The sequence below is a fragment of the Falco biarmicus genome, chromosome 10 (genome assembly GCF_023638135.1).
Source record: "Falco biarmicus isolate bFalBia1 chromosome 10, bFalBia1.pri, whole genome shotgun sequence".
Taxonomy (NCBI): domain Eukaryota; kingdom Metazoa; phylum Chordata; class Aves; order Falconiformes; family Falconidae; genus Falco; species Falco biarmicus.
Genome location: NC_079297.1, coordinates 8,116,306 through 8,143,693, shown reverse-complemented (window position 1 = coordinate 8,143,693; position 27,388 = coordinate 8,116,306). Strand labels below are relative to the sequence as shown.

Sequence of the window (27,388 nt, the reverse complement as noted above, 5' to 3'; positions counted from 1 at the left end):
GGGAGAAGGGGCTGTTGCACTTAATCTTTGGTGAAATAGTGCCTCTTCTAAACGGTAGTAAAGAACTAGATGTCTGGAAATGAGAAACGGATTCAATTGTCTGCGTCTTTTGGATTTTCTGTGTTTAACATGTTTGGTTTAGGATTAAAGATCCATGCTTTTTTTTTTTTACTCCATAAAAGTGTTTTGGCACCCCTTTTTGACTGATCAGTTAAGATGAGGCAGCCTAGAAAGACATAGCCGCACTAACAAAGAGTTGTGCAATTAATAACTGCTATGTGCCTGTGTACTGTGTGTAATGTGGCTGAATAATTTTATTAATCAACAAAACCAAAATGGTCAACATACTGAATATGCATCAAGCTTTTTTTTTTTTTTTTTAGTGCTGATCCTTTCAACTGAGCCACAAAAAAAACCCTCTACAGTGTTTAAGGGGTAGGGTGAAGGGTAAATGTTGCTTAATATGAGTAACTATATTTCATTGTGAGGGGCAAATGCTCTCAAAATGAATTACCAGCTTTTCACCTCTATGTTCCTGTGAGGTTTTCATTATAGGTCTGGGAATCATGAGGTGGTAAAAAGATTGTGTGTCAAGAAAATTGATAAATGCATATAAAAAAAAAAAAAATGTTTCCAGGAGCCTCGTTTTTATTTGTGTAATGTTTTTCTTTCTTCTTCATTCCCAGTTTTCACTCAGTACTCACTAGGAAAGTTTAATTTTGTAGTTTTCCTTTTGTTGATTGACTGCTTTTTCTAACTATTCTTAGCTCTGTGAACTTAGATAAACTTAGAACTACATTCATAAAATTTCCAAAGGAAATAAATGGAATAGCCAGATAGTAACTTTCTGATTATTCCTCTAGCGTCATCAGCAATATTGACATCATACTTGTGTATATAAAAAAAAAAATTAAATTTAAAAAATCATGTATTCCACTGGCTTGGCTCCGCCAGCGGACAGGTATTTCAGAAGAATCAGTGGCCATTGTAAAGAGCATTAGGGTACCTACTTGTACAAGGGCCTACTTGTACAGCTTTGAGATGCTCAGATAAGAATGAAGTGGACTAGGGGGGGTTGTGTATAGCTTTTGGGGATTCCATAACTGTTTTTTACTTGCCATTTCACAGTGATGCTCTTTATAGACCTTGTTGAGCGAAGAAGTCTTCCTCAGTGAAACGTTTAGGATTGCCTACAATTCTGCACTTGCTTGTCATAGAAGGCTTTCTACAAACTGAGAGTGTGGTGGTTGAGAGATGGTGTAACTCAGTTAAGCATAAGGAGAAGACGACCTAGACTGGTGCTGTCTTGGCTCCTTTACACAGCAAGATTTTCCTCCAGATTATTTCTTTAGGTCTTTAAGCTATTTCTGGATGAAAACCACCATCTTACTAATGAGACACTGACATTAGGAATGTATTACACTTGCTGCTTGTTAGAACTGTAACAAAGCTCAAACATGAAACAGGCATAGTAAGCACTTTGAATAATGTTGTCCAAAAATGAATATAACATGATGAGGCAGATTTGTCATATTTGCTCAAGATTGTAGTTGAGAGAAAAAGACTGTCTTGCTCTGAAACTGATGCATCTTTCCCAGAATCAGAATAGCATTGTTACCTTGTGGGTCCTTCAAAGCTGTACACTGGAAGATCCTCTGTTTCATAGTTCTAGATGAAGTGGGCAGAGCCGAAGCAGTCTTAACATCTGTTATCTGCTGGTATCAAAGGTGGCAAGGCTACCTTTTGATGAGGTGCAAAATACAAAAGACCCACTGGAGAATTAAGATTTTAGTTATGCTAAAATAGAAACAGCTTTTGGGGTCTAAAGACAGGTGGAAGCTTTCTCTTTTTTTACCACCTGTGATAATTTGACTGATAGGGGGGTTTTGCTGTTTTTCCCTCTTGTGTTCCTTATCCTCTTTCTCCTGGGCATACACCTTCCTGCAGGCTCACAGTGGTCACGTTGTGAGTACCGTGTGCCGTGTATGAGATCAGTATGTCCTTCATAAGGGAGGACCGTTTGAGAAAAATACGTAGCATAAGAAAATGTTAACTGTTGCAATATAGAACTTTTAAACAGGCATGCAATATTGTATTCTCCATTAATTAATTTTCCAAATAATGGCACAGTAACCTGTTTTTGTTTTCTCATCTTTTGACTCAGTTTCTAGGTGGTTCCAGTCCCTTGGTAACTGATGTGTTAGAGGGCTGAACTGCATGGCCATGTTAACTTGAAGTGCTTGAAGCTGGTGCAGTGAGGATAATTTATTTTTATTAAATGCGAAAGGTGGTTTAAAAATCACTTGGAGTAACATAACAGGAGGATTTGTCAGACGGCAGGTTCTGGATGGTTTTTTTTAATACTGACTGCAACTGTTTCCATCTGGAATTTGACATCCTAGTAAGAGTAGCAAGTTGGTGAAGAGGTAATTTGGAGTTGAAAGTCACTGCAAGTCTTAACCTAAATACTATATCGGTTGTTTTTTTAAAAAAGCGATACATTGAAGAATTTGGGGGTTGTCGAAACTTCTCTGACTCTGCAGTGGTTAATTTTTGGCCTAGACCTTGTTTCCTTTCTGCTCTTCTGTCATGCTATAAAAATTAAAGTCTTGATTTCCTGTGTCATAGATATTTGCAGTGTTAAGTTGCTAAAACTAAGCAGAAATTGTGGTTTTCCCTAATTTTTTTCATACTAATGCTTCGGAGAGCATTTCAAGGTGTCACAATTTAATCCTCTACTAGTATTTTCTTTTACCAGCTATGGCTAACAAAATTAGAAAATTGAGTAGACAGAGAAAAGCTATTTGTGGTGGAGCAATACTAACCTTGAAGTGAGGTCCCATTTTTCTACAGCAGTGAGCCCGAGTTGTTTGAAAACACTGAAGACAACTTTGATTTTTAACAAATGAGGGATAATGTTGTTGCCTCTCTTGGCAACTCTTGCCTCCTAAAATGTGGATATAATTATTAATTTATATCAGTCAGCCTGTATTATGTCCTGGCCCATTCCCGTTTCAGGATGTGATTCTATTGAGTGAACTGACCTGCTGGTTCCTGTAGACTTCTCAAACTACAGAAGTCTTTGCAGTCATTTTGTCCCCTGATTTTGAGGTAGTAAGATGCACAAGTTGGAACTGTGCTTGAGATTAAATTCTTCCTGGGACTCTTTGAGCCTGTTGAAAGCCAAAGACAGTGCTTCAGTTCTGCCAAGCACGATACCACGTACACACTTGGTACACGGTATTGAGTTTTGTGAAGCCTATTAACTCCTGTGTGTCTGCTTACCCTGTGGATACTCCTTGCTTTTTCACAAAACCTTCCCTCCTGTTCGCCTTGAGATTTTTGGATGGAGGTCTGGAAGTGCTTCATTCAGGCCTTTTTGTTATCACGTGTGTGATAGGAAACTTGTCCTAGCTTTTTGTTCATGTTGTGCATAGTGGCCGTTACCCATAGCAGTGAAATAGGACTGCATGAAGTTTGTCTAAAATAGGTCTTTGCATCTCCAAAATGTGACTATGAAATGAAAACTGAAGTGCAGTGCTCCTAATTTAGTAATGATGTTCTGCTCTTATATAAGCTTGTCTTTTCTAGATTAGGCTACTGAATTACTCTAGGAATCAGTACCTGGCTGCAGACTAGACCTTTATGCTAGGTACTGCATAAATACAGAGCAAAAGAAGGTTCCAAATATTTCTTATGTTAGTCTGCTTGCTTTACCGTTATTTTGTGATGAGTACAGTCATACCCTGTGTACAGCACACCAAAGATGAGTTGAGATCATCTCATTGAGTCAGTCTGTTTTCAGATTTTCTTGTAAATTAGTAACCCATTTCCTTAGGCACTTGAAGATACTGTGTGGATACTTCTAGCAAGGAGATTGTTGGTCTTGGTTTTAGATAATCATTTATTCTGTCCGCCCAGCACTGAAGTATAGATTGATGCGTACTCAACGTAAGAACAAGGGCTTCCCAGCGTATTTGTAGGTGGGACCCAAGTCTAGAAGTAGGAAACAGAAGGGCAGACACAAACTTAATTCTTACTGTGTGGAATCATGAATTTGAAAATAACTGGCTGACTTAAGAGGCAGATCTCATTATTGCTATTATAGTGAAGATAAAAAAAATGTTCAGGTTTATCTGTAGAATTATTTTTGCTGAACATATGTGGTCATCTTGACTTATTTTTCTGTGAATGTGTGTACAGATGCACATTCCCATACAAAGAAAAGGTCTATAATATATTAAATATGGGGGGGGGGTGAGGCACTAGAACAGGCTGCCCAGAGTAGCTGTGGCTGCCCCGTCCCTGGAAGTGCTCAAGGCCAGGCTGGATGGGGCTGGGAGCAACTGGTCTAGCGGAAGGTGTCCCTGCCCATGGCTGGGGGTTCGAACCCAGTGATCTTTAGGGTCCCTTCCAACCCAAACCAGTCTATGATGATTTAATGAAATATCTAGCACTTGTGCAGGAGTGAATAGGATAGAGTAGAACCATACAGGAAAATAATAAAACTTACTTATGCCTTGGCTAATATAGAACAGAATACATGGAAGGACAGAATGTCCTGGTAAGTAGAATCCTGGGCTGGAATTGTCATTGACTGAGCGGTATCATCTTAGGATAAGTTAATTCCTACTTTATTTAAAAATAAAATGCTGATGAGCTTCTTTCGAAAGCTACTTTGAGATCTCAGAAGTTGTCTTGAGCCTATAATATTAGGTAAGTAGCACTTCAACGGTCAGGAATGGATAACTGATAGCTGTGTAAAGTTGTTCCTCCTAGTCTCCGCTGAAATGCAGTGTATTTAAGATGGTTCACTTTGGGCATTTCAGTAGAAAAAGAGTTTAATGCTGCTTCTCCTATTTTATAGAAGATAGAGTTGATCTCTGGCCCTTTATTACGGGCATCCTTTGCTGTGGGGGTTGCTGGATGTAGTGGTAGCTTCAGTGCCAGGTGAAAGCACTAGTGGGTTTTGTCAGTACTGGATGCTGCACTCCTTGGCATTGTGTTCTGTTAAAATAATTACTTTGATCACAGCTTCAGAGCTGCAAGAGTCAGCCCTGGCAGTGAAGAAGAGATGTTCCAGGTGTCCTTGCTTAAACAACCTTTGGTCAGATAAAGGATATACCTCATTTCAAGAATAGCATTAATGTCTACATGGTGATTTGAGATGCTTCTTAATTCCAACTCCTAATAGCCCCATTCAGGGATGTGCCAGCAGTGTGTTGTGTATATTGCAATTACAGTTCGAGTTACTTGTTTCTGTTTACTTAGTTCTATTTACTATTAGTAAATAGAAATGAATGGAGATGCTAAAAGCTCTTTTTGTAGTCACAGACTCTAATATCAGACTGTATCTGGCTCTCCCCTAATGATTAAATGGTCCAGAAACTTCCTAAATAAAATGAACTGTATTTGCTTAAGGATGGGGGGGGGGGGGGGGGGGGGTGTTAAGATTAGGTGAGCTGGATTCAGCTCTCAAGCAGAATTTGCAAAGTAAGGTTGTTCTTCTGTTTTCAGATGTGAAGACCTAATATCCTCTATTCCAATGTGTTGTGGTAGGAGGATCTTGATAATTTCATGTCTTAAAGTGTTGAGTGTGAGGCAGGCAAAAGGGCAAAGGAAAGAAGGTGGTGCAGGAAGAATAAGGATCTTGTTTTCAGACAGTCCTAAATCACTTTCTTGATCACTTAGAGTTTATATATGTCATGGTATATTTGGCACGTCTAGGTATATTAGACACGGTAACTAAAAGAAAGCATTTGATTGTTTTGGCAAAGAAGTTGTTAGTGGCATTTTGTACTAAAATAAGCTATTTCATAATAAGCATTATTTTGAGACTTGTGGCTGGCTTTCAAGTTTACAAGTGATTATTGCCTAAAGACAAATGCTGTACTGACTCACTTTATAAGAAAAAAAAAATTGTTTCTTTTCAAGTAAAATGAGTATATTTTTTAAATGGGGGCTTTGGTTTTGAAGAAAACAGGACAGCTTGCTAAAAGCTTTAAAATGTAATGTTTTCATGCATTGATGTTTCTACAGTTGATATTAATAACAGGTTATTCTGGAATAAACTTAGTAGGACATTATCTCCTTGGATTTGAAGTTCACTTGAACATACTCATTCAGATCCTGAACATACTTGACTAGGCTGCTTCATGTAATTTTTGATGAAAAAACTGAGTATACCGGTAGCTACGAAGAAGCTACTAGAAGCAATAGTGAACCAATGCAACACAGAGAGCAAAGCTTATTCAGTTGCCTTTAGAGAAAAGGAATTAGTGGAGCCATGATTAATTTCTTGGCTGCATTAATATTTTTCACTCTGGCTCTACGAACTGCAGCAGCAAGGACTTTTAATAGATGGATGTTCTTGAGTTTTAAAAAAAAAAAATCTTGCTTGCTTTGAAAGCAAACTTGTGTTACTTTATTGTAACTCCGTGTTCAGAGCCATACTTTCAAATCCTGTTTAGGGAATAGAGGGAATAGAATGTTAAGGAAGTATATTTTCTTTCCAATTTGTGATCTGTGTTCAAGGATCTAAATCCACTTTGTGGTTTTTTTTTTTTTTCCTATTAATGCAGTTCTAGTATCACACAAGTCAGATCTGTTTTAAGTCATGAAAAAAGTGACAGTGGGCTCAGCATTGAAAGCTATTTCATAGTGACTGGCCTAGAAGAAGAAACTGCAGGTTGGAGTTGCTTTTTCCATCTGGGACTGTTAAGCTTCACTTACTACTTCAACTACAGATCAAAAATAGAGAAAATGGTATGACTTGGAAATTGCAAATAGGACACAACTGTGATAAACCATTTGCATTAATCAATAGGCTAGTTAGGAATTGAAATTCTTAGGCAACAGTATTTTTTTCCCATTAGACTTTACCATCTTTTAAACTAATTTGTTACTAATACTTCACAAAATTGGCATTGCCGATGCTCAGCCCTGTTGTTAAATATTTTCAATTACTGTTGTCTTTAAAATGGACCTGGCTGAACTTTAAGCTGTATTAGACATTGGTTTTGCAATTGAAGCAAAATTGCAATCTTCAAATATCTTTGGTCAAAGAGATTTTAGTTCTGTTTTTTGAAGTAACTAAACTAATGGTAGTATTGCCCTGAAATACGTAAATGTACTTTTTCTGGTCTTCATTTTTTTTTCAATACAACAGTTTCTCAATACAAATTCCTGTTTGCAAGGTGAATATCTGTTACTATTTTCAAAAGCTTCTCCACCATTTATGTGCTTATACTTTGTCATAAATGGTATTATAATACAAATAACGGGATATAGCCTCTGCCCAGAGGTGCCTGCACAGTTGAACTGATACCATGGTGTGGGCAGGGATGGGTGGAAAAGCAGGTGGCACGTTAATGAAGTTACTTAATCAAAGCCTAATACACAGTCCAGAGTTACAAAATCTTACGTATGCTGAAAGTAATTTTCTTAAACTTCTCTTCAATGTGTGCCTTTAGAAATAGCTCTTAATGTAACAAAGAGGAAAGGGACATGTGGATAAGTTCAGAATTAGATCAGAAAATCTGATGAAGAAACCATAAGCATGAATGCAGTTTTTCATAAACTGTAACAAGAAGTTAGAAACTCAGTTTCAAACCTTATTTCCTAGTCCTTTATGAGGATTAAGAACAATTCACTGGGCAGGAGTGGGCAGCGTTCTGAAAGGACAGCATGAATCACTCTGAACCATCACATTCACTCTTGCATAGAGAGAAAGAGTGTCTGAGGCCTGGATATTGTTTATAAATGCAGGTGAAGTATTTGATTATCAAAGAGTACAGATGAGAATGGATACAGCATAAAAAAAAGAGCAGTTCATGATTTCCCATCCAGAGTCCTAAGAGGCTTTAGAGGGAAGAGCTGGGAAGAGAGCAGTTTATTGCCATGCTCTGTTTAATCCTTGCCTTCTCTTGAGACAGCAAAGAATGCCTGTAGAAATGCTCTTTGTAGCTTGATTAGGGTTCATGTTACGAGTAAGTGAACCTACGTAGAAGGTATATTTCAATAGAAGGCTAATTCTTCATGTTTCTGAAGTGGGTTTGAGTTTCCCTAAAATGAAAGGTGCCAGATAAGATGCAGAACATAGATGCTTGTCATATGAACTTAATTCTAAATTTTTTCCAATTCTGATCCTTTTCACTGAGACCAGCGTGCTGAAACACCTCTGCAGTCACATAAATTCATAGACCTGCATTTAGAGTTTTGTATGTGAAGAAATCAAGATGTTTTTGATTAAACTCTTAACAAGTGTTACTTGGAGGAAATTAATACAGAATATTGAAGTACTTTTTTTTTTCTTGACCATTGTTTGAAAATTACTATCACTAGTCACTTTATATGATGTGTCTAAGTAACTTCATTAATGCAGTTATAACTGAGTAATTTGGAATTCCTGAGATTTATAGACAAGGTGTAAACTTTTTTCTTTGGTTTAAGGATGTTAAAATGACACTATATTTGCTTTTGGTAATCTGTGACAGTGGCCAGCCTGATAAAAGTACCAAAATCCTTAATGATCAGCATTGCTTTGGTACTTCTGAAGATTTTCCTGTAGACCTTCATATAAACTCAGGCTTTTTTCCCCTTAGCTTCTAATTTATAGTTGTGGTATGAATCCTAAATGTCATGATAGCTTTCTACTCTTACCCAGTAGCTATTTCTGAATTCATTGAATTTGAGGAGACTAAAGCCTAGCAACACATGCTAGTAGCACTACTTGGTGATTGTGAAACTGGTTGAAGTGGTTTGTATTAGCACTGTTACATGCAGAACTTTTCATTTTGATTATTTCTGAAACTAAACAGCGTTGTTGGTGGGAATCATGCAATAGTAAGTTGTTAGTGACTGTCTGAAAGCATTACGTAGTAAAAGTTGGTAGGAGTATGAAAATAAGACTAGTGTGTAAACAGACAAGTAATACTTTAAGGAGTGTGCACGGTAGTGCATATAGAAGGGTTTGTTTTGCTTGGAGACACTTGGTTGGTTTAGTCACAATGCTTATCCTTTGTATTTTGAGAAAAATTCTTAGTAAGCTCTTTGTAGTTTAGCAGTTGCCCTTGATCTCATGATAAAGCAGAGAATTTTTGTCTAACAGATATTTAATGGCTGCAAACTTCCATTAACTCTGTATTCTAGACTTCTGCTTGAAAATGTTAAAAAATACTTTCAGGCTTCTAACAAAAAAAAAAAAGTCCAGTTTTAGCTGATGTAGGTAGTCTTTGGCCATAACAGTGGATTAACTTGTTGCTACAAATCAAACCTTTTATTATCCAAACAAAGCAACATTTCTGAGTTGGCTTGTGGAAATAATGATCAAAAATGCAGCTTATATCTTCTGGGGGATATTCTTTATGCTACAGGCATTGGGCCATTAAAGCCTAGAGAACAAGATAAGAACTCTGACATTTTCTTGCTATTTAAGAAACTTCCTTCCCTTTTCCTTGAGAAAAGCCTACCTTTTTATTGCTGGCTCCACCTCCTCTCACTTCCAAAATAACTGTGCATTGTCAGGGACTTCACATTTCTGCCGTTTTGCACCTTCTTAAAGTGTAGGTGACTTGCTCAGCGACAGACCCATCATCAACCATAGCGGTAGCAGCATGCAGACAGAACTCCTCTATACACAAAATAAGACTAGGTTATTAGTGTTCGGAAGAAATCTTAGTGGTAATGCTTGAATCTGGGAATCCACATATCTTAACATTTCAGACTTCCTTTTAGCTGGAGAACCCTGATCATTAACAGACAGTTTAATTGGAATTAGCTGTCTGTGGGGAACTGAAAGGGAAGGTTGTCTTGTAGGCTGAAAATACCCAGCTACTGTACTCTTTCCAGTGATTTATGTCTCTGAAGAGCTCTAACCAAGCTTTCAGGTTCTATCTAAATAAAAGAATGCAAGCTTGTCAGCCATTTAAAGCTATAAATATATATAAAACATATATTTTTGATATATATAAATGGAGGAAATGGTATTAATTTCTTACCCTACCTACAACCGAATGCAAGAAACCTCTTTCTCACTGAAGAGATACTATTAAATCTATTACAAGACTGACAGAAACCTTGAAGCTCAACTTAACAATTTTCAAATTAGTTAGGACACATGCACAAAAGATAAATTTAATTTTTAAGTACTTCAGTATAGGGGTAAATTTCATGTAAATACAAACACTCTTAAAAAAAAAAAGTTATTTCCAGATGCAGCTGATTACTCCTGCAATAGTTACTAGTTTGTTGGTTTAAATGCTCTCAAGTTTGTTAATATCTAGCTTTATGGCCAGCCTCATTTAAGAACAAATCAGACAGAAAATGTGCTAGTTTCGTAGTTAATGGTACAGCTCTGATACTGAGTTACATGGGTAAAATGAGACAGAAAATTGCTAATAATTAAAAGTGCAACATTCTGTCAGACCAAACACATTTGACTTAAACCTTTTCTCTTACTTTCTTTTTCAATAGAAACTATGTTCCAACTTCCTGTCAACAACCTTGGCAGTTTAAGAAAGGCCCGGAAAACTGTGAAAAAAATACTTAGTGACATTGGTTTGGAATACTGTAAAGAACATATAGAAGTAAGTATGATGCCTCCCAAGTGTCGTAGTTAGAGTTAATGCTCCAGAGTTAGTGGGACACTGAAGTCTTTGGTGTATGACTTTTTTGGGGTTTGGGGTTTTTTTGACCTGTTCCATGAAATGTTACATTTTTACTGTGAATTTCGAAGGAATCCCCTGTATCCTGTTCCCACACCACACGCTACTCTCGTCAGCTCCTAGAATGATTCCGGGATTCCATTTGAGCCTTGTTGTTCAGGCGTTTTTACCCCTGCGTTGCTTTTTAAGTTCCACACAAAGTAGGACAATAACTTGAGATAAAATGTACCTTTAAACACTTTTTAGAAGGTTTAGTGGAGACAAGATACACTTCAGGCTGTATGTGACTGACTTGATACATATTGAAGGTAGATTGTCCTTTGTTTATATTGGATTCTTACAAGTAGCACTTGCTAAGTGAACATTTAGGAATGAAGCAAGAACCAGGTGCGGTATAGGATGTTCTTGGGAGACGGAAGATGGTTCTGAGGTTTTCACGAAGTTTCTGTCAGTGCTAACAGTAGGTCATCAAGTTAGAATCACTTCTTCACCTGTGCTAGTTCCTAGAAGAGAAGGGTATTTGTGCTACTCCTCTGGATAAACTTCATAACTCATCTCAAAACTGCAGCTTTCTCTCCTGAACGCTAACTTTTGTACTGTCAACTCACGCAATTCAGCTCTTCGCCGTACTCTGCCAATTATGACTTGTTTGCTTTGGCTTTTCTGTTAGTGTCTCTTTAAAGAGCATTTGAGTGAGATGTGTAAGAGAAAGAAATGCCAGTCCTTCCTGGTGGAAAATTTGAGGGACAAGTATAATTTTTAAGGGTAAAATTCTGAACTGGGATAATGTTAACTTTCAGTATTCATTTCAGCGGAAATACTAATTGAGTCCTTATGTGCTGCTGATTTATATGCCAAAGATAAAATGCTAAAGTACTTCATAAGATAATTTTTTTTTAATAGGAATTGGGCTGCTTGACTTCATGCATGTAGTCAAACTTTCACTTTAATTTCACACAGAAATTCAGGTAATAAAACCCCCCAAAATCGAAACACACACACATATCCCTGCCCCACCCCCAAACCAAAACCAACCAAACAAAAACCCATACATCGAAGTTACAGCAACCGTGAGATCTTAAATGTTCAGCAGTAGCCGAGGAATACTTTTCTTCATGACTGCTTTTGAAAATGGGGCAGGGATGTAGTCACAGCCTTGGGTTAATTAGGAGGTTAAGTATTGAAAATAGTTCTTCAGGTGTTTTATGAGACTACTCACAACTTTTCACCTCCACAGAGGTGCATTTTAAATACCCACACTTCCTTGTATTAATAATATCTACTGTTTGTCAGCAGCACTTGAGGACTGCATGGATGCTTGCAAGAGTTGCTTAAGGGAGCAGTTGGTCTTTGGTTTTGATTCTCTGTACTCTCTTCCCGTCTTCCCCTTCTCCAGGATTTTAAGCAGTTTGAACCTAATGACTTTTATTTGAAAAACACTACATGGGAAGATGTAGGATTGTGGGACCCATCGCTTACAAAAAATCAGGTTGGTAATAGTTTATGTTGACTCATCTGATTCTGAAGGTGGTTCATGCTAAAGGACGTTTTACAGATAGGCCAGGAGCTTTTCCTGCAGGTTTATTTCTTGATATTCCTTTGTTGTCAGTTTAAAGGACAGCAAAAAGGTGCACTCTTTTTAATTAAAAGTAATAATCCTGGCCTTTATCTTAGTAGTATGGATAACCAAATAGTGGAGAAATGATTGGTCAAGAAATTTTACTTGCCTTTTGACAACTACATATTAGGAGCCCATCTGTTTTCAAGCTTAGCACAATTTCACCATCCTTCTCGTTGAAAGATCAACAGTTTTATACAGTTCATGATAAGCTTTTTTTACCTTTCATTATCTGTTTCATTACCTGTCTTCATCATTTCAGAAAAAGTTTAAATGACCACATCTAACTGCTGCTCTCTCTGCTATTGTTGTAGCTCTGTTAGCAGTCTGCCACATCTGAAGATTCTCATAATCTGACTATGAGATTTGGTTTAGGCACATACAGCTCCATACAGAAGAATTAAGTGACACTGGAAGTCATACTTTGTAGATGTTCCTGAGCCAGTAGTAAAGGAAATTTTAATTGAGCTAGAAGTGGGGGGAGGAGATAATACTTGGTTGTGATTAAACACATTTAAGGCAAGTCGTGTGTACTGCAGTAGCCTCTACTGATGGTACAGTATGGAGTAATGCCAGCACTGACAGAACAGTGAAAAGGTGACAGATTTCTTAGCAAAATAAGCCCTCCTTTAGCATCTCAAAGATCAGGTATTGCTCTTACAGGAAATGGGAACCTGTATTACGATGGATTCCTAGTGTAGTGTTAATCTAAAAATGCCCCTTTATTACTGTGTTCCATAAAATACACCAATGTTGTCCTTTTATTTTCTAGCTAATTCCAGAATAAAAATGTAACATAAAAGGAGACAGCTTTTGTTTAGTTTGTTTTGTTGTATCTTGTCTCCAGCCTACCAGATGTCTGAGGCTTCAGCAGGTGGACAGAAGCATATATTCCTACTTACTTACGCAGAGGGAGAGTACAATTCTCTAGCTACTAAAAATGATCTGTGTGTTGCTCGATGCACAAGACTTGTTTTGATGCTCATGATGAATGTAATTATTTGAATTTAATGGCTTACCTCTGAAATGCTAGATTGCGTGTGGCTGTCTTTAAGGCCAATGTAACTTTAGTTTCTGTTACAGCAGTTGACAAGAACTACATTGGCAACACGTTCTATTTAACAACGATAAAGGGTGCAGGGAAACTGCAATTGTGGAATCTTCAAATACCTCTTTTTCTTTATTTTTTTTTTTTTCTCCTTCCCTCCTGACTCGATCGGTTTAAAAATCGGGTTTGTGTGTTGATCAGAAGGAAAAGGCTTGGTGGCTTTCAGGGCTTCTGTAGCCTTAGTATATGACTTGGTAAGCTTAAATTCATTTGTTCACCAAAAATAAGTTTTAAAAAGCATCTTTTATAATTAAGGTTTGTAAAGGATTAAGGCACTGAAATAGTTGGTTATATATCTGTCTTACCTATAAATGTTTGGCAGATTTTGATGGGAAGTAACTTGTCTCCTGGATACAGTCTCATTCTGCTCAAACAGTCGTGCTTGCCTTTTCCTCCTGGAATTGAGCTTACAGTGAATATTTTCACGTGGCTCAGCTGCAGGGAACGAGGCCTTTTTTTGACTGGTGGAGAAAGATCTTACAACTTAGCCTTGCCTGCTGAGTTAATGGTTAAACCCTTGAGGGACCTCTAAACTGGCACTTGCCACATGTGTATGTTCAGATGATAAAACTTTTTGGGGCCTGATCTGCAGGCCAAAAATGGGACAGAAGAAAATAACCTAAAGACCTGAGATTGTTGCAGGGGGTCTTGAGACTATTAGAAACGTTATTGTTTAGAGAAGATCATGGACGTTGTTATTCTAAAAACCTGCTTTTTCAATACTTAGTTTCTGCTTTGTTCTTTGTTTTAAGGACTATCGGACAAAGCCCTTTTGCTGCAGTGCGTGTCCATTTTCCTCAAAGTTCTTTTCAGCCTACAAAAGCCACTTCCGGAATGTTCACAGTGAAGACTTTGAAAATAGGATTCTCCTTAATTGTCCTTACTGTACTTTCAATGCGGACAAAAAGACTTTGGAAACGCACATTAAAATATTTCATGCTCCAAACGCCAATACACCGAGTGGAGGCATCAGCACTTTTAAAGATAAAAACAAACATGATAGCCTTAAACCTAAGCAGGCTGACAGTGTAGAACAAGCTGTTTATTACTGTAAGAAGTGCACTTACCGCGATCCTCTGTATGAAATAGTTAGAAAGCACATTTACAGGGAACATTTTCAGCATGTTGCTGCTCCTTACGTAGCAAAGGGAGGTGAAAAGTCACTCAATGGTGCAGTTCCGTTAAGTTCCAGTACCCGAGAGGAGGGTAGTATTCACTGCAAAAGATGCCTTTTTATGCCGAAATCATACGAAGCTTTAGTACAGCATGTTATCGAAGACCATGAACGTATAGGATATCAGGTAACAGCAATGATAGGTCACACTAATGTAGTGGTTCCAAGATCTAAACCTTTGATGCTAATAGCTCCAAAACCACAGGATAAAAAGCCTATGGGACTCCCTCAGAGGATGGGTCCCCTTTCCCCTGGAAGTGTTCGATCTCTTTCGTCCCAGCAGATGATGAACAGACTCACTATACCAAAGCCTACATTAAATTCCGCAGGAGTGAATATGATGTCAAATGTTCACCTACAACAGAACAATTACGGAGTCAAATCAGTACCGCCAAGTTACGTCGGTCAGCCAGGGGGAAGGCTAAACTTAAGTGGTAACGCACCAGTTTCTATTCCACAACAATCGCAGACAATGAAACAGTTTTCAGCAAGTGGAAATGGAAGGCCTTATACTCTTGGAGGGGAGCAGCGATCACAGGCCTCAGCCAGATACTCTCTTCAGTCTGCCAATTCATCTTCTCTTTCGTCAGCTCAGTTGAAACAGACGTCATTATCACAGTCACAGGCAGCTTCGAGAGTATTAGGTCAGTCTGGCTCCAAATCTCCTGTAGCTGCTACAGGTCCTTCCGCTGTCAATACATCATCCACACAGAAGTGGAAAATCTGTACAATCTGTAATGAGCTGTTTCCTGAAAATGTGTATAGTGTCCACTTTGAAAAGGAGCACAAGGCTGAAAAGGTGCCTGCAGTAGCTAACTATATAATGAAAATACACAATTTCACTAGCAAGTGTCTATACTGTAATCGCTATTTACCCACTGATACATTGCTTAATCATATGTTAATACATGGTCTGTCTTGTCCGTATTGCCGTTCAACCTTCAATGATGTGGAAAAGATGGCTGCTCATATGCGAATGGTTCACGTTGATGAAGAAATGGGACCTAAAACCGATTCCACTCTAACGTTTGATTTGACGTTGCAGCAGGGTAGTCACACGAACATACATCTTCTCGTAACAACCTACAACCTGAGAGATGCTCCTGCTGAATCTGTAGCTTACCATGCTCAGAATACCCCCCCGGTTCCTCCAAAACCACAGCCGAAAATCCAGGAGAAGTCTGACGTACCTGTAAAAAGTTCTCCACAAGCAGCAGTTCCCTACAAAAAAGATGTGGGGAAAACTCTCTGTCCTCTGTGCTTTTCAATCCTAAAAGGACCCATCTCTGATGCACTTGCACATCATCTACGGGAGAGGCATCAAGTAATTCAGACGGTTCATCCAGTCGAGAAAAAGCTAACCTACAAATGCATCCATTGCCTTGGTGTATATACTAGTAACATGACTGCCTCAACTATCACACTGCACCTTGTTCACTGCAGAGGTGTTGGGAAGACACAGAATGGCCAGGACAAAGGTACGTCGTCATCTCGGCTAAGCCAGTCTCCAGCTGTCGCACCTGTGAAACGTACTTACGAACACATGGAATTCTCGCTAATGAAGAAGAGGAAAATGGATGACGATGACTCCCCCTCTGCCTTTGAGGAAAAGCCCGAAGAACCTGTAGTTCTAGCATTAGACCCCAAGGGTCATGAAGACGATTCCTATGAAGCCAGGAAAACATTTCTTACAAAATATTTTAATAAGCAACCATATCCCACTAGGAGAGAGATCGAAAAGCTGGCTGCCAGTTTGTGGCTATGGAAATCTGATATTGCGTCTCATTTCAGTAACAAAAGGAAGAAATGTGTTAGAGATTGTGAAAAATACAAACCTGGTGTGCTGCTTGGTTTCAATATGAAAGAGTTAAACAAAGTCAAACATGAAATGGATTTTGATGCTGAATGGCTGTTTGAAAACCACGACGAAAAGAATTCCAGAGTCAATGTTAGTAAGACTGTTGATAAAAAAATAAGCTTGGAAAAAGACAATGAAAGTTCCTCAGACAGCTATGAAAATATAGAAGAGGAGTACAATGAAAGTGGCAGTCCGTTTGGTCAGCACATTTCTGACATGGGTGGGAAAACCTCTTCTGATAGCATAGTGGAGAACCCGGAGGACAGCATATCCAAGGAAATCATTGAAGAAAGTACACTGCAGTCTCCAGAGAAGTCTGATCAAAAACAAGAGGAAAGTGCTAAGTACGAAGAGATTATTTCTGCTGAAGAACCAGCAAAACTGGTAGGTGATGTTTCAGATAGCGAAGGTGACCAGGATGATCAAGATGATGCTGTTGAATGGAAAGATGGAGCCTCACAGTCTGAAAGTGGGCCTGGTTCTCAGCAGGTTTCTGATTTTGAAGACAATACGTCAGAAGTAAAGCCAGAAGTGTGGACAGATGAATCCTCCCAAAGTGAAGATGCCGGCAGCAGTAAACCGACAGTTGAGACAAAAGAGGGTGGATCTGAAAGTGATGAAGAGCAGTCAAAGTGGAAGAATCGTTCCTATGGAAAAGTAGAAGAGTTTTGGTCTAAGGACCAGTCACAATGGAAAAATGCATCAGAGATTGAGGAGAGCTTGTCGAATCAGCAGATGGAATGGCAGAATAGCACAATTGACAGTGAGGATGGAGATCAGTTTGACAGCGTGACTGATGGAGTAGCAGAACCAATGCATAGCAGCTTAACTGGTGTAGAGCTGAGCAGCCAGCAAGCGTGAGCTGCTCGATGCGGAAGTGTCAGTGATGTGATCCAATCTACAGCTGTCTCAACACTTTCATTTCAGTATGACTGCTGAGCTTCGATTCTAATTGGTACTGCCTTTCGAGTGCTAGGGCATGGCGTGTGGTGGTCGTGGCCGCTGTTACTCCAGTGGTTATTTAAGGATGCTGTTGGCTAATCTTGCTTGAGAATACCTGCTGGGATGAGCACAGTAACTTAATGTGAAAACGGATAAGCTGGTGGCTCCAGAATGCACACAGAGAAAAGCAGAGGTTTATTTTATCTGCATTTTCAACATTTATTTCACTCTTGTACATGTTCAGTTGTATGTCTTTTTAAACATTACCCTTTTTCACATGGTAGTGTAGGGCCAACCATACAAGCTACCAGTTCAACGTGTATAGTAGACTATGGGGAAATTGATTTTTTTTCATGTATCATTCTGAATAGTTGAAATGTATATTTGTACAGTCTTTTAGACCTATTCAAGTGAAGCTTATGAAATTGTTCTTGTGTACCCATCATAGATTTGTTTCTCTTTTTTAGTGTTGCCCTGCTGTGTAATAAATGCTGTATCTAGTTTACCTAGCAAAAGCTTGAAACTGCTATAGTATGAATTTTGACAAACTTAGTTTTTGCACATAACCTTGTACAATCTCGAAACAGAGGCCAGCGACATAAAAAAATATATCTGGACTCTATTGTATTATAGAATTTTCTTGTTCTGAATATCCTTGACATTACAACTGATGACAAACGTATTTCAGAGCCATTTTCTGAAATCTTTTAAGCTAAAAAAGAAAAATCACATGCAAGAAACAAGTTTGCAGCTACTAATTTTGACACCTTTTAGATCTGTATAAAAGTGTATTGTGTTGAAGCAGCACACTGAGACAAAAGTGCTGTGTTTTGGATATTTAGTTTTATCTTTAGTTAACACCAACAAGGTGTTGTATTCATTTATACCATCTAATATATGACACACTGTTGTAGTATGTATAATTTTGTGATCTTTATTTCCCTTTGTATTCTTCATTTAAGCATCTAAATAAATTGCTGTATTGTGCTTAATGTAAATATTTGCTTTATTACATGCAAGTGCTACATTCCTGTTTGGTAAATCTCACCTTGCTCCATTCATTTCTTTTCTTTTCTTTTCTTTTTTTTTTTTTTTCCCTATCTTCTCCCCCCGTGTCCCCCCCCGTCCCCCCCATCTCTGCTGGGGCACATATGTTTAGTACTTTCTTACTGAATAGACTGATCTTCAAGGATATTGAAAATCCTACAAACTAAATTTGCCTGAATTTGCCTTTACTATTTAGCATTCTAGAACACTAATTTATAAATAGGATTGTAGTGCTTTGCTTGTTCTGCATCCTGGAGAAACAAGGTCTACGAATTACTTGCATTTTTCATCTTTTTGTACTGATACCAGTGAAGGTCACTTTCACATTTTAAAAAGTTATCTAGAACTGTGTCTCTCTGAAGCACTATGTATTGAGGGTAAATGATAGCAAAGGTATTTGAGTACTAACAGTTTAAAACATAAAGGAGCATGCCTTGCAAGCTACAGACTTGGTTTGGCTTTGAAGAAAAAGTAATTTGAATATTAAAAAAAATACTGTGATTTGGTCAAACCAGTCCTGCATTTTGGCAAGTGGGCAGTACAACAGAAAATGGCTGCATAACCAGAAGTTCATTGAGATAATTTACTAAATCTAATTGTAACGGGAACAAAACTATTCTTAATCAGAACAATTAGTTCAATTTAGGCATATGTCTGCTTTTTGATACAAGGACTAAATTGACCTGTGAACCTTTCATTAATGTTGTAAAGAAAACACTCGTATCTGCGTAGCAGCCTTGGGTAGGTATAAACCACACTTTGACTGACTAGTTTAACAAACAAGCCAGTATGTAAGCCACGGACAAGAATATGTGTGTGCTCTCATGTTCTGCAGCTAATTTGTGCTGCTGGTGCCCTTTGGAATGAGCATTTCTGGGTTTTGTTGAACAAATTATGTGTGTGAAGTAATGATTGAAGACAGCTACCTTTACATGAAGATAATTTATCTTGTTCTTTTCCCTGTGCACTCAAGTGGTAGAAGATACAGGAAAAAATATATTTTACATTTACAGCAGCAGAAGAGCTCCTAGTGTTTCTCTGCCTTAAAAGAAAACTTGAGCCTCAAGTCATTTGTTAGTCTGGAAAACCTGCTGTCTGATTGAAAATAACTTTTCAGTCAGCCAGGTGAAACTTACAGATGTCAATGGGTTGGTAATCTTTTCTTTTCCCAAAGCCAGGCTCTTGAAGTCCTAGAAAAGGTTATTCTTTTCTAAGAAAACTCGGTTACGTTCCTTTCTCCCTCTGTAGGCTGCTCTGTTTCGCAGGAGGCTACTGTCTGAAAAGTTAAGACATTTCAGAATTTGTTTCATGTCATTTCATCTAGGCTTTAAGGAGGTTTACAAATACATTTTTAAAAAACTTAAACAGTTTAATGGGAGTACAACCACATTTATCTGTTAAGCAGTGAAATAAAGGGTATCATCTTATGAATCTGCATTGTATTTGTCTCAGCATCTGGCGAGGTTAATTTAATTAGCGAACTCTGTAGTTAGAAGTCAAATTTCCCCATTCTGAGCTCAGTGGATAGTAAGACTATGAAATGCAAACTCTTAGAAGTGCTTCGTTTGCCAGAAATTTCCATGATAGGAAATACCATCTTGCATAGTGATTAAATTAAAGGTCTTGCACAAGAATAGTCTGTCTTACCAGGAGTATCAAGAAGGATTGAGGATGGTTGTTTTAAGTTTTGGCATAAACTTTCCAGTATTTGAAACAATGCTCTTCAATCTGGCTTTTCGCCTAGGCAAGAATTCCTGCCTAGATTTGAGGCTAACCACACATTCTTGAGGAAGTCAAAAAGCAGAGGAGGTAAATGGCGCAACAAAACTGGAGGAACCTTAAGCCCAATTTGTATAATCTTAACATATCGCACCATTATAATTTTATGAGATGGAAGTTAACCAAATTTTACATACGCTATTACAGTTCTGCGGCAGAATTTTAGAAACGTGCCAGCTGTGCTTGCACAGTAGCCAGCTCAAGATGACATGTAAATTGCGCTGCTGTATTCAGTAGGAGCTCCTGAAATCACACCTCTGCCCAGGCTTTGGCCAGCACAACAGAAAAGACAATTAAGACTCTTCTCTAAAGAATTTGTTTCAGCCAGTTTACCTGAATTGAAGCGAAGTGAAGCATGTTTTCCTTTTTAAATACACTAGCTGAAATCAAAAGGTTCTCACAGTTGCAAATGAAGTAGGAGGTTATTAGCATAGACGTTCTTTCTAGACTGAAGACAGCTTTATGCAACAAAAACTCAAAGCTGGTGTGACCTGCAATTTGACTTTTGATGAATACTGGAGAGTGCAAGGACAGCGTGAGACAGTTAAGGGTAGCTGCATTTTATATGCTGCTACTTCATGGGTGTTCATACAGGCTTGGAATAACTTATTTTGAAGCACTGTTCATTGTGCTGCGCTGCAGCCAAGACGTAGTGGTTCAACAAGTATGCTTCTCCTCCTTTTAGTATGCTCTCCTCCCTCCATCTCCTCGCTCCTGGAAGCACTGTTGCAGCCAATAAGCTTTCCTCCAAACTAAACAGTTCTTTTCCCGCAGGGACAGGCAGACAGCTTTTGCCTCATTCCCAGTTTTCTATCCAGTGCATCATACGCTAAAGTCCCACTTGATCTCAGCATTTTCCTTTGGGTACTGTGACTTAACCCTTTATCTACACTGGGGTTTCTACTCAATCAAAGCCTTTTACATGATGTTGCAGAAATACCTGCATTGAAGTTTTATTTCACAAGCTCTTTATCTTACTGAACGCTCAAGTGACATTTAGTGCTACTACCATCCTCTGCTCAGCAGTAACGTTTCTGTAGCAAGAACTTGCCAATTAATATTTGACACTTTGACATGTATTTTCAAGACAGAAACCTGAATATTCACCCAGTATTTTTATGGGAGAATTCTATCATTCTGACCACCAAGAAATGAGTAGGTTTCAAATACCCACTAACACAGATACAGTGAACAGTTTGCCATTTTGTAGGACATATCTTTCATACACTGCTATGGTAATAAAACAAGTTTATTTCCATTTTTATCAGAACCAAAAGAATTCAGGAATATATTGTGTGTACTGTCTCTTCATTTCTGTTAATAAAGAAGCTGATATTTGGATAAACAGGTTGGTATAACTAAGAGTATTTTGTTCCTTTCATAACTAATTTGCCTGTCTGTAATACTAGCTCATTTGTAATAATCCGTTACAATAACCTGCATTGCAGGTGTAGACACCAACTAGGTCTGCTATTGCTTTATACTTTAATTCGACTCTTATCTTTCACCATCAGTCCCACTAATAAATATGAAAAGGTGGAGATTTATTTCTGCATCAGAAAAGCATTGGTCGCCATGGTTACTCAAAGCCACGTAGCTTTACTTTCACCATAAGCTCTTTTTTTTCCCTTTACAGAATTTGCATTGGATCCTCCATCTTCAGTTTTTCCACAGGTATTTTGAAAACAAGAGCATTTATTTCCATTTCTCCATATTGTACTGTATACAGACCCAGTCATCTGAAAAGCGTATAACCTTCTCTTCCTAATGTTCCTTTATTCAGAGAATCAAGTGGGTTTTGTTCCCCTAGACCTATTCTGAAGTCCAAAAAAAAAAAGCTACAGGTGCGGATATGAACTATGCTGCTCCTGGTCCTGCCTAAATAGCATCTGCCTTATAAAACTGCACATCCAAAGGTCCATTGCAGCTTTGCAGAAAGTTTATTTATACCATTCAAATTATATTACACAACAGCTTGTAAATCCCTATTCCTGGTTTGAAATAGAGTGCTGGAAGCTTCAGCAGTTTATTGCATTTTAAAATTTTGACATTGAGTTCACGTTCTCTTGTAAAATCATTTGTGCCTTTGTGAAGCTGGCTGTATAGCACGTTACTTGACAGTTTTAGCATGCTATACTAGAGTACTCTTCAACCTCCTGATCACTTAAAGTAAAAAACGTGTAGGAAAACGAAGAGAGGTTTTGTACATTTTTTTCATTCATTTAGGAAGCTTATCGAGTAAGTGCAAACTATTGTGATCAAATCTTAGAATAAACATTCCAGCCTCCATAGAGCTACAATATGATCAGAAATTTTTCACTTCCCTTAGAGATACTAGCCAAAGATCTGTAACAGTTGCTTATTCCTAACGTCATAAAGCATGAACTGTAAGAATAAACTCCGACAGCCTTTCCTAAAAAACTTTTGGTAGTGAAAAATTAATTATTTTGATACTTAGTACCTACATAGTTCATAGGAAAAAAGTCTTCGGTAGAGCTTTGGCAGGTCATAGGGGCGTGCTGCTGATCAAGGATGTCTCTGAAACAAGAACAGGACAGAAATTAATCTTATTGTTAAGGAACAGGAAATAATATTTTAGAGTTGACCATCTAGAAGAGGCAAGGGGACAGGGGAGGAATCAGCATCCTGGAACTGAAGTTACTTTCCAATACAAGGTAATTGGCTCTGTAAACAACACTGAAAATGTGAAGTTGTTTACTTTCACACCTGATTCTACAGACTTTGCAATCATCTTAGCTGGATTAATACCGAACAGATAAAAATAGAATAGAACACAGGGGAAATTAGTTTTAAAGCATAGAAAAATGCAAATGAATTAGCAACAATGGAACATACTGACTACAGAAGAAATATAGAAAAGGATTGGGTTTTGCTTCTGGGGTTTTTAAGAATTCAAGTAATTGATTAATCCTGAACTGAGGAGATAAAAGTCATTTTTCTGTAGTGCAACGATTCAAACCTCTAGCTAAAATCACAGTCTCAATGGAAAGTGAAGAACCTATCTTTCCCATAAAGCTAACAGTCTTCAGGCTCTAAACATACTTTGAAAGACTAGTTCGCTATTTAGATGTATTTATTTGAGTTTAATTCTCATTCATGTGTTTCAAGCCGTGCATCTGGTTACAAACATTTCTTGAGAGTATCCACTGCTAGTTCTTTGGAATAGATACTGGTTCTCCATATACATCCAGGCACAATTTAAGACATAAATAAATATTCATGTATACTGTGACCTAGGTACTGGCTACCCAAACTGCACTGAGGTTGTCGGAACAGGCAGGATGAGTGGAGGTTCTGCTGACAAAGTCTTGATTTGCACATCGCAGAGATCAATACCATGTTCTCAGAGAAGGGCACTTGCTAGCTAATAGAATGTACAAACTTTGCTGCAGGGAGAAACATAATGTAGTGATAATCATCAACAGATGCACATGGGTTTGAAGGTTTTATGTGCAGACCCAAGCAGAAGGAGATGGGTTCCTTTTAATGAGCAGAATACTAGAATTTTAATGTAGCAGATAAATTTTTTTCATCTAAGATTGAAAATCAACAGTCACAACCACAAAGTAAGACAAGATGAAGAATCTGAATTGATCATGTAAGAAATAATAACGAGGTTCACATCTGCAAAATAGAAAGGAAGAAAAAAACCTAAGAAACTGTAAAAATAACCAGCTGTAACAGCTAACGGTGGAATACTAACATTTTCTGTATTTCCCCTAAAATAGAAAAGTTAAAAGTGACTCCGATTTTCAGAGTAAAATAATCTGTCCTTTGTTTCTAGGGCAATATTGCCAGTGGTCAGTCACACCAGGAGAAAATAAAGCAGGAATAGTGTTAGAAATTACAGTAATTAAAATTAACAAGCTGGGTGATAACCTGTCTGGAGAAAGCCCTGATCAGATCAATCAAACTTAATTAAGGACATGAGCCTCTCAAACTAACTTTAAAAGTAGGCTCAGGATTTCCCATAGCTCATGAAACCACTGTCCCACTCCAATTTGTAACCAGTTATTTCAGAACTGCTTATTAGCACTTGGTATCCAGGAATTCCTCCAAACAGATGATGCCATGAATGCATCTTTTTTTTTTTGAGCTCCCTGCAATAGTAATCTGATGCCTTGATGTATTAATAACTGATTACTTTATATAGTACTACAGGTACCTTGATTCACAGATATACTTGGCCCCTTCTGACCCAAAGATATGATATGTTTTCTATATGCCCTCTTGACATAGGTAACTCTTTCGGGTGACCTCCTGTAATGTGCCATAAATTCTTACAGAAGTGACTCCTCCTGTTTTAGAGCTACCCACGCCAAACTCATCAGGGAACACTCTTGTTACCAGCTATGCTAAAGAAACTACTTCGGTATTTCTTATCTTAAAGTATAGCTGCTGAATCAATATTAAATGAGAGGCAAAGATACCAATCCGTATGATCTAATGGTATTTTATGAGGAAGGGGGCTGAGAAAAGCTTTTTTTCCACAATGGTACAAATGGCACACAGGGTTAAAAGACAAGGGCATGAGGAATCTCTGTGCTGTGCACATCACAGGGACTGAAGATGAAATAATTCCTTTGTGGTCAGGCTGCTGTGAAACTTAAAGGACAAGCGATATGGCTGCCTGCTAAGGAGGCCAGGGCAGGGGGGCAAGAGGGAGAAAACGTCTTGAAATTCCAAAGCCTATTGAAGTCATCAAAAGAGAGAGGTTTTAAGTAGTAGCAAATAGCTTTTCACCTCTAGATCACTTGATTCACGTGGTTCACAATGGAATAAAGACCAGATCGTGGCCCTTAGAAAGCAGGTGCTCTCATTAGGATGGCATCCATACCATAACGTACAACAACCAGTGGTGCTGACTACAGCAGTGGTTTGCCAAAGGCCAAGCAGCCCTAAAACTAAACTGTGTTTATGTCTGATCCAGGCTATAAAGGCCTCGGGCAAGGTTCTGTCATGTCACTGGTGTCTGTCGGCACCTATTCACTGCAAATACCGAAATGGGGTTTTCTCCTCTGAGCTCATCCCTTAGGTCAGGCAGAGCACAGCATCACCAGCTTACATCGCACCTGAAAACCAGGCTGGAACAGACCACTGTTGAGATGCCCTGTACCCCCTGTATTCTTTGTCCCAAACTTGGAAACTATTAATTAACTTAAAGAGCCAGCAATGAGTGAATAAACAGAGGAAATAAAGATTAAAGGAATTACAGGGGAATTTAGCATTTGGAAGGCAGCGTAACAAGAAGCTAGATCAAATAGTAGAAGTGAAAGGATTAAAAAACATTTGCGAGAGCTTTGGAAAATAAAGTATGCACAACTCCTCTGCACTTGCAGGCAAATAAAAGAAATGGCATGTAGAATCATGCCTGAAAGATTAAAACTTCTGGTGGCAGCTTTAGAGACCTCAGTCAGTTGCATTTTAACAGGCAGCCAAGTTATCCAGGGAGACAAGTTGTGTGTCAAGAGTATCTAAAGCACCAAAAGCACCCCTTAAGAAATACAGTTTGAAGCCCCTGAAAGCCAGGCCCTCGGCTGGTAAAGCTAAATACACAAGAGCAGTAAAAACTTTACCCATTTAAGAGCACAGTGGTTACTCTGACAACTCCTAGCCAGCATCAGAACAACAAAGCTGGGTCAAAAGGTGATCGCTTACAGGTTGTATCACGTCCAGAAAACAGCTTAATTCACAGAGTTAGATTCTACCTTCTATTGAAAAAAAAAACCAAAAACAAAAACAGAAATGCTGGACTGAATGTGCTTGCTTGCTTTGTTTCATTTTCACGGCCAGGCTTAAGTCAGCCTGCGCAGCAACGTTACATTTAAGGCAGGTGCTGTAAGAATTGCTGATGAGGACACAGAAAATTGTTTCCCTTCTATCCAAGTATCTACAAGATGGTCCAGAAATCCACTTTGGTACTGCTTTTATAACGCAGATGTAGGGCATCTACCCCTCAGGGACCATAGGCCCAGCCCAGCTAGACAATTCATCCGTCTGTTGCTGGCTATTCCCTTTTCCAACAGCCTCCCAAACAGATCGGGAACTGGCAGCACTTCACCTGCTCCCATGTACGATAAACACACTCCAGGAAGCAGCTCGGCAAGCGCAGGAGGTACGGCCTCGGTGGCACAGGGGCACCGGTACAGCCACCAAGTGCCCCAGCAGGAAGGTTTGGCATCGTTGTAAGGACTTCTGACCCGATTCCAAGCAGTACGTTTATCCAGGCTATTTGCAGTGTGCCTGACACAGCTAAAACATCGAGCTATTCTCACAGGCTGAGAAAAAGAGTAGATTACCTGAGAAAAGGAGGAGGGATATTATTTCACAAAGAAAAAAGAAGTTAACCTTCCACATGCTGTGTCTTTGGTAACATGAACCTTACATGCTTAAGCTGACAGCAATTATTCCAGATCCACACAAAAAAAACCCAAACCAAACCAAACTGAAAAAAAACCAACCACAAAACCAAAAGGAAAAAGTTTTCTTTAAGGCTACCAAATTTAAAGCCTTGGTAGTTCAACTTAGATGTATTTACAATAACTGTACAGGGGTAGTTACCCCTCCAAACTGAGCTCCTGATCAATTCTGCTGCTTCAAAGCACAGAAAGGAGCAATAATAAAATATTTTGTCCATGTTGCTGGGCTGTGGTAATGACTTAAGTCCTATCCATGTTTCCAGAACTCCTGAATCCCTTTCTTTTACATCTGCTGCCTACCACCTGAAGCAGCACTAATACACCTTTCCCCTGACACCAATAAACATATTTGCGTCTGTTAGTTTACAGTGAAAGACTGCCAAGCTTGCTGGAGTGGATCGGCACTGCTGCAGATACTCAAAGAAAATGAAGCAGCTCAAGGAGCACTTCCCTACAGAAACCTGCAACAGAAATTTGAACTCTGCTATGAAAGACAAAAATGGATTCTTGGCTATCTGCCAATAACTGTTTTTCAGATTTGGTCATTCTTGCAAGTATTAAAATCAGTATCTAGGCTGTAGAAATCAAAACAGGGCAAAACCTGAAACCTGATTCTTCAGCAGCTCCAAAATCAAGCAAACATTCTCACTTTTGTCCAGCAAAATTTCAAAAATGATGATGTAGATTCCTCTGGATCTTAATTTTTTAATATAATTTCATACAACACTGGTAAAATAATTTTCATTTCTATAAAAATA

The 27,388-nt window shown here is 38.5% G+C and overlaps 1 protein-coding gene across 24 annotated transcripts in view; it reads left to right on the top strand.

The window, feature by feature from the left end:
* The window catches only part of ADNP (activity dependent neuroprotector homeobox), a 33,118-nt gene extending 14,756 nt beyond the window's left edge, over positions 1-18,362 (top strand). For 23 of the 24 annotated variants that reach the window (XM_056353992.1, XM_056353987.1, XM_056353980.1 and 20 more), the window contains 3 exons: positions 10,474-10,586; positions 12,061-12,153; positions 14,143-18,362. In XM_056353992.1, the coding sequence (XP_056209967.1) occupies positions 10,474-10,586; positions 12,061-12,153; positions 14,143-17,283 (3,347 nt within the window). In that variant the 3' untranslated portion in view covers positions 17,284-18,362. The remainder of the gene's footprint in view (positions 1-10,473; positions 10,587-12,060; positions 12,154-14,142) is intronic. The other variant, XM_056353993.1, reaches the window with a different exon arrangement.
* The last annotated feature ends 9,026 nt before the right edge of the window (positions 18,363-27,388 follow it).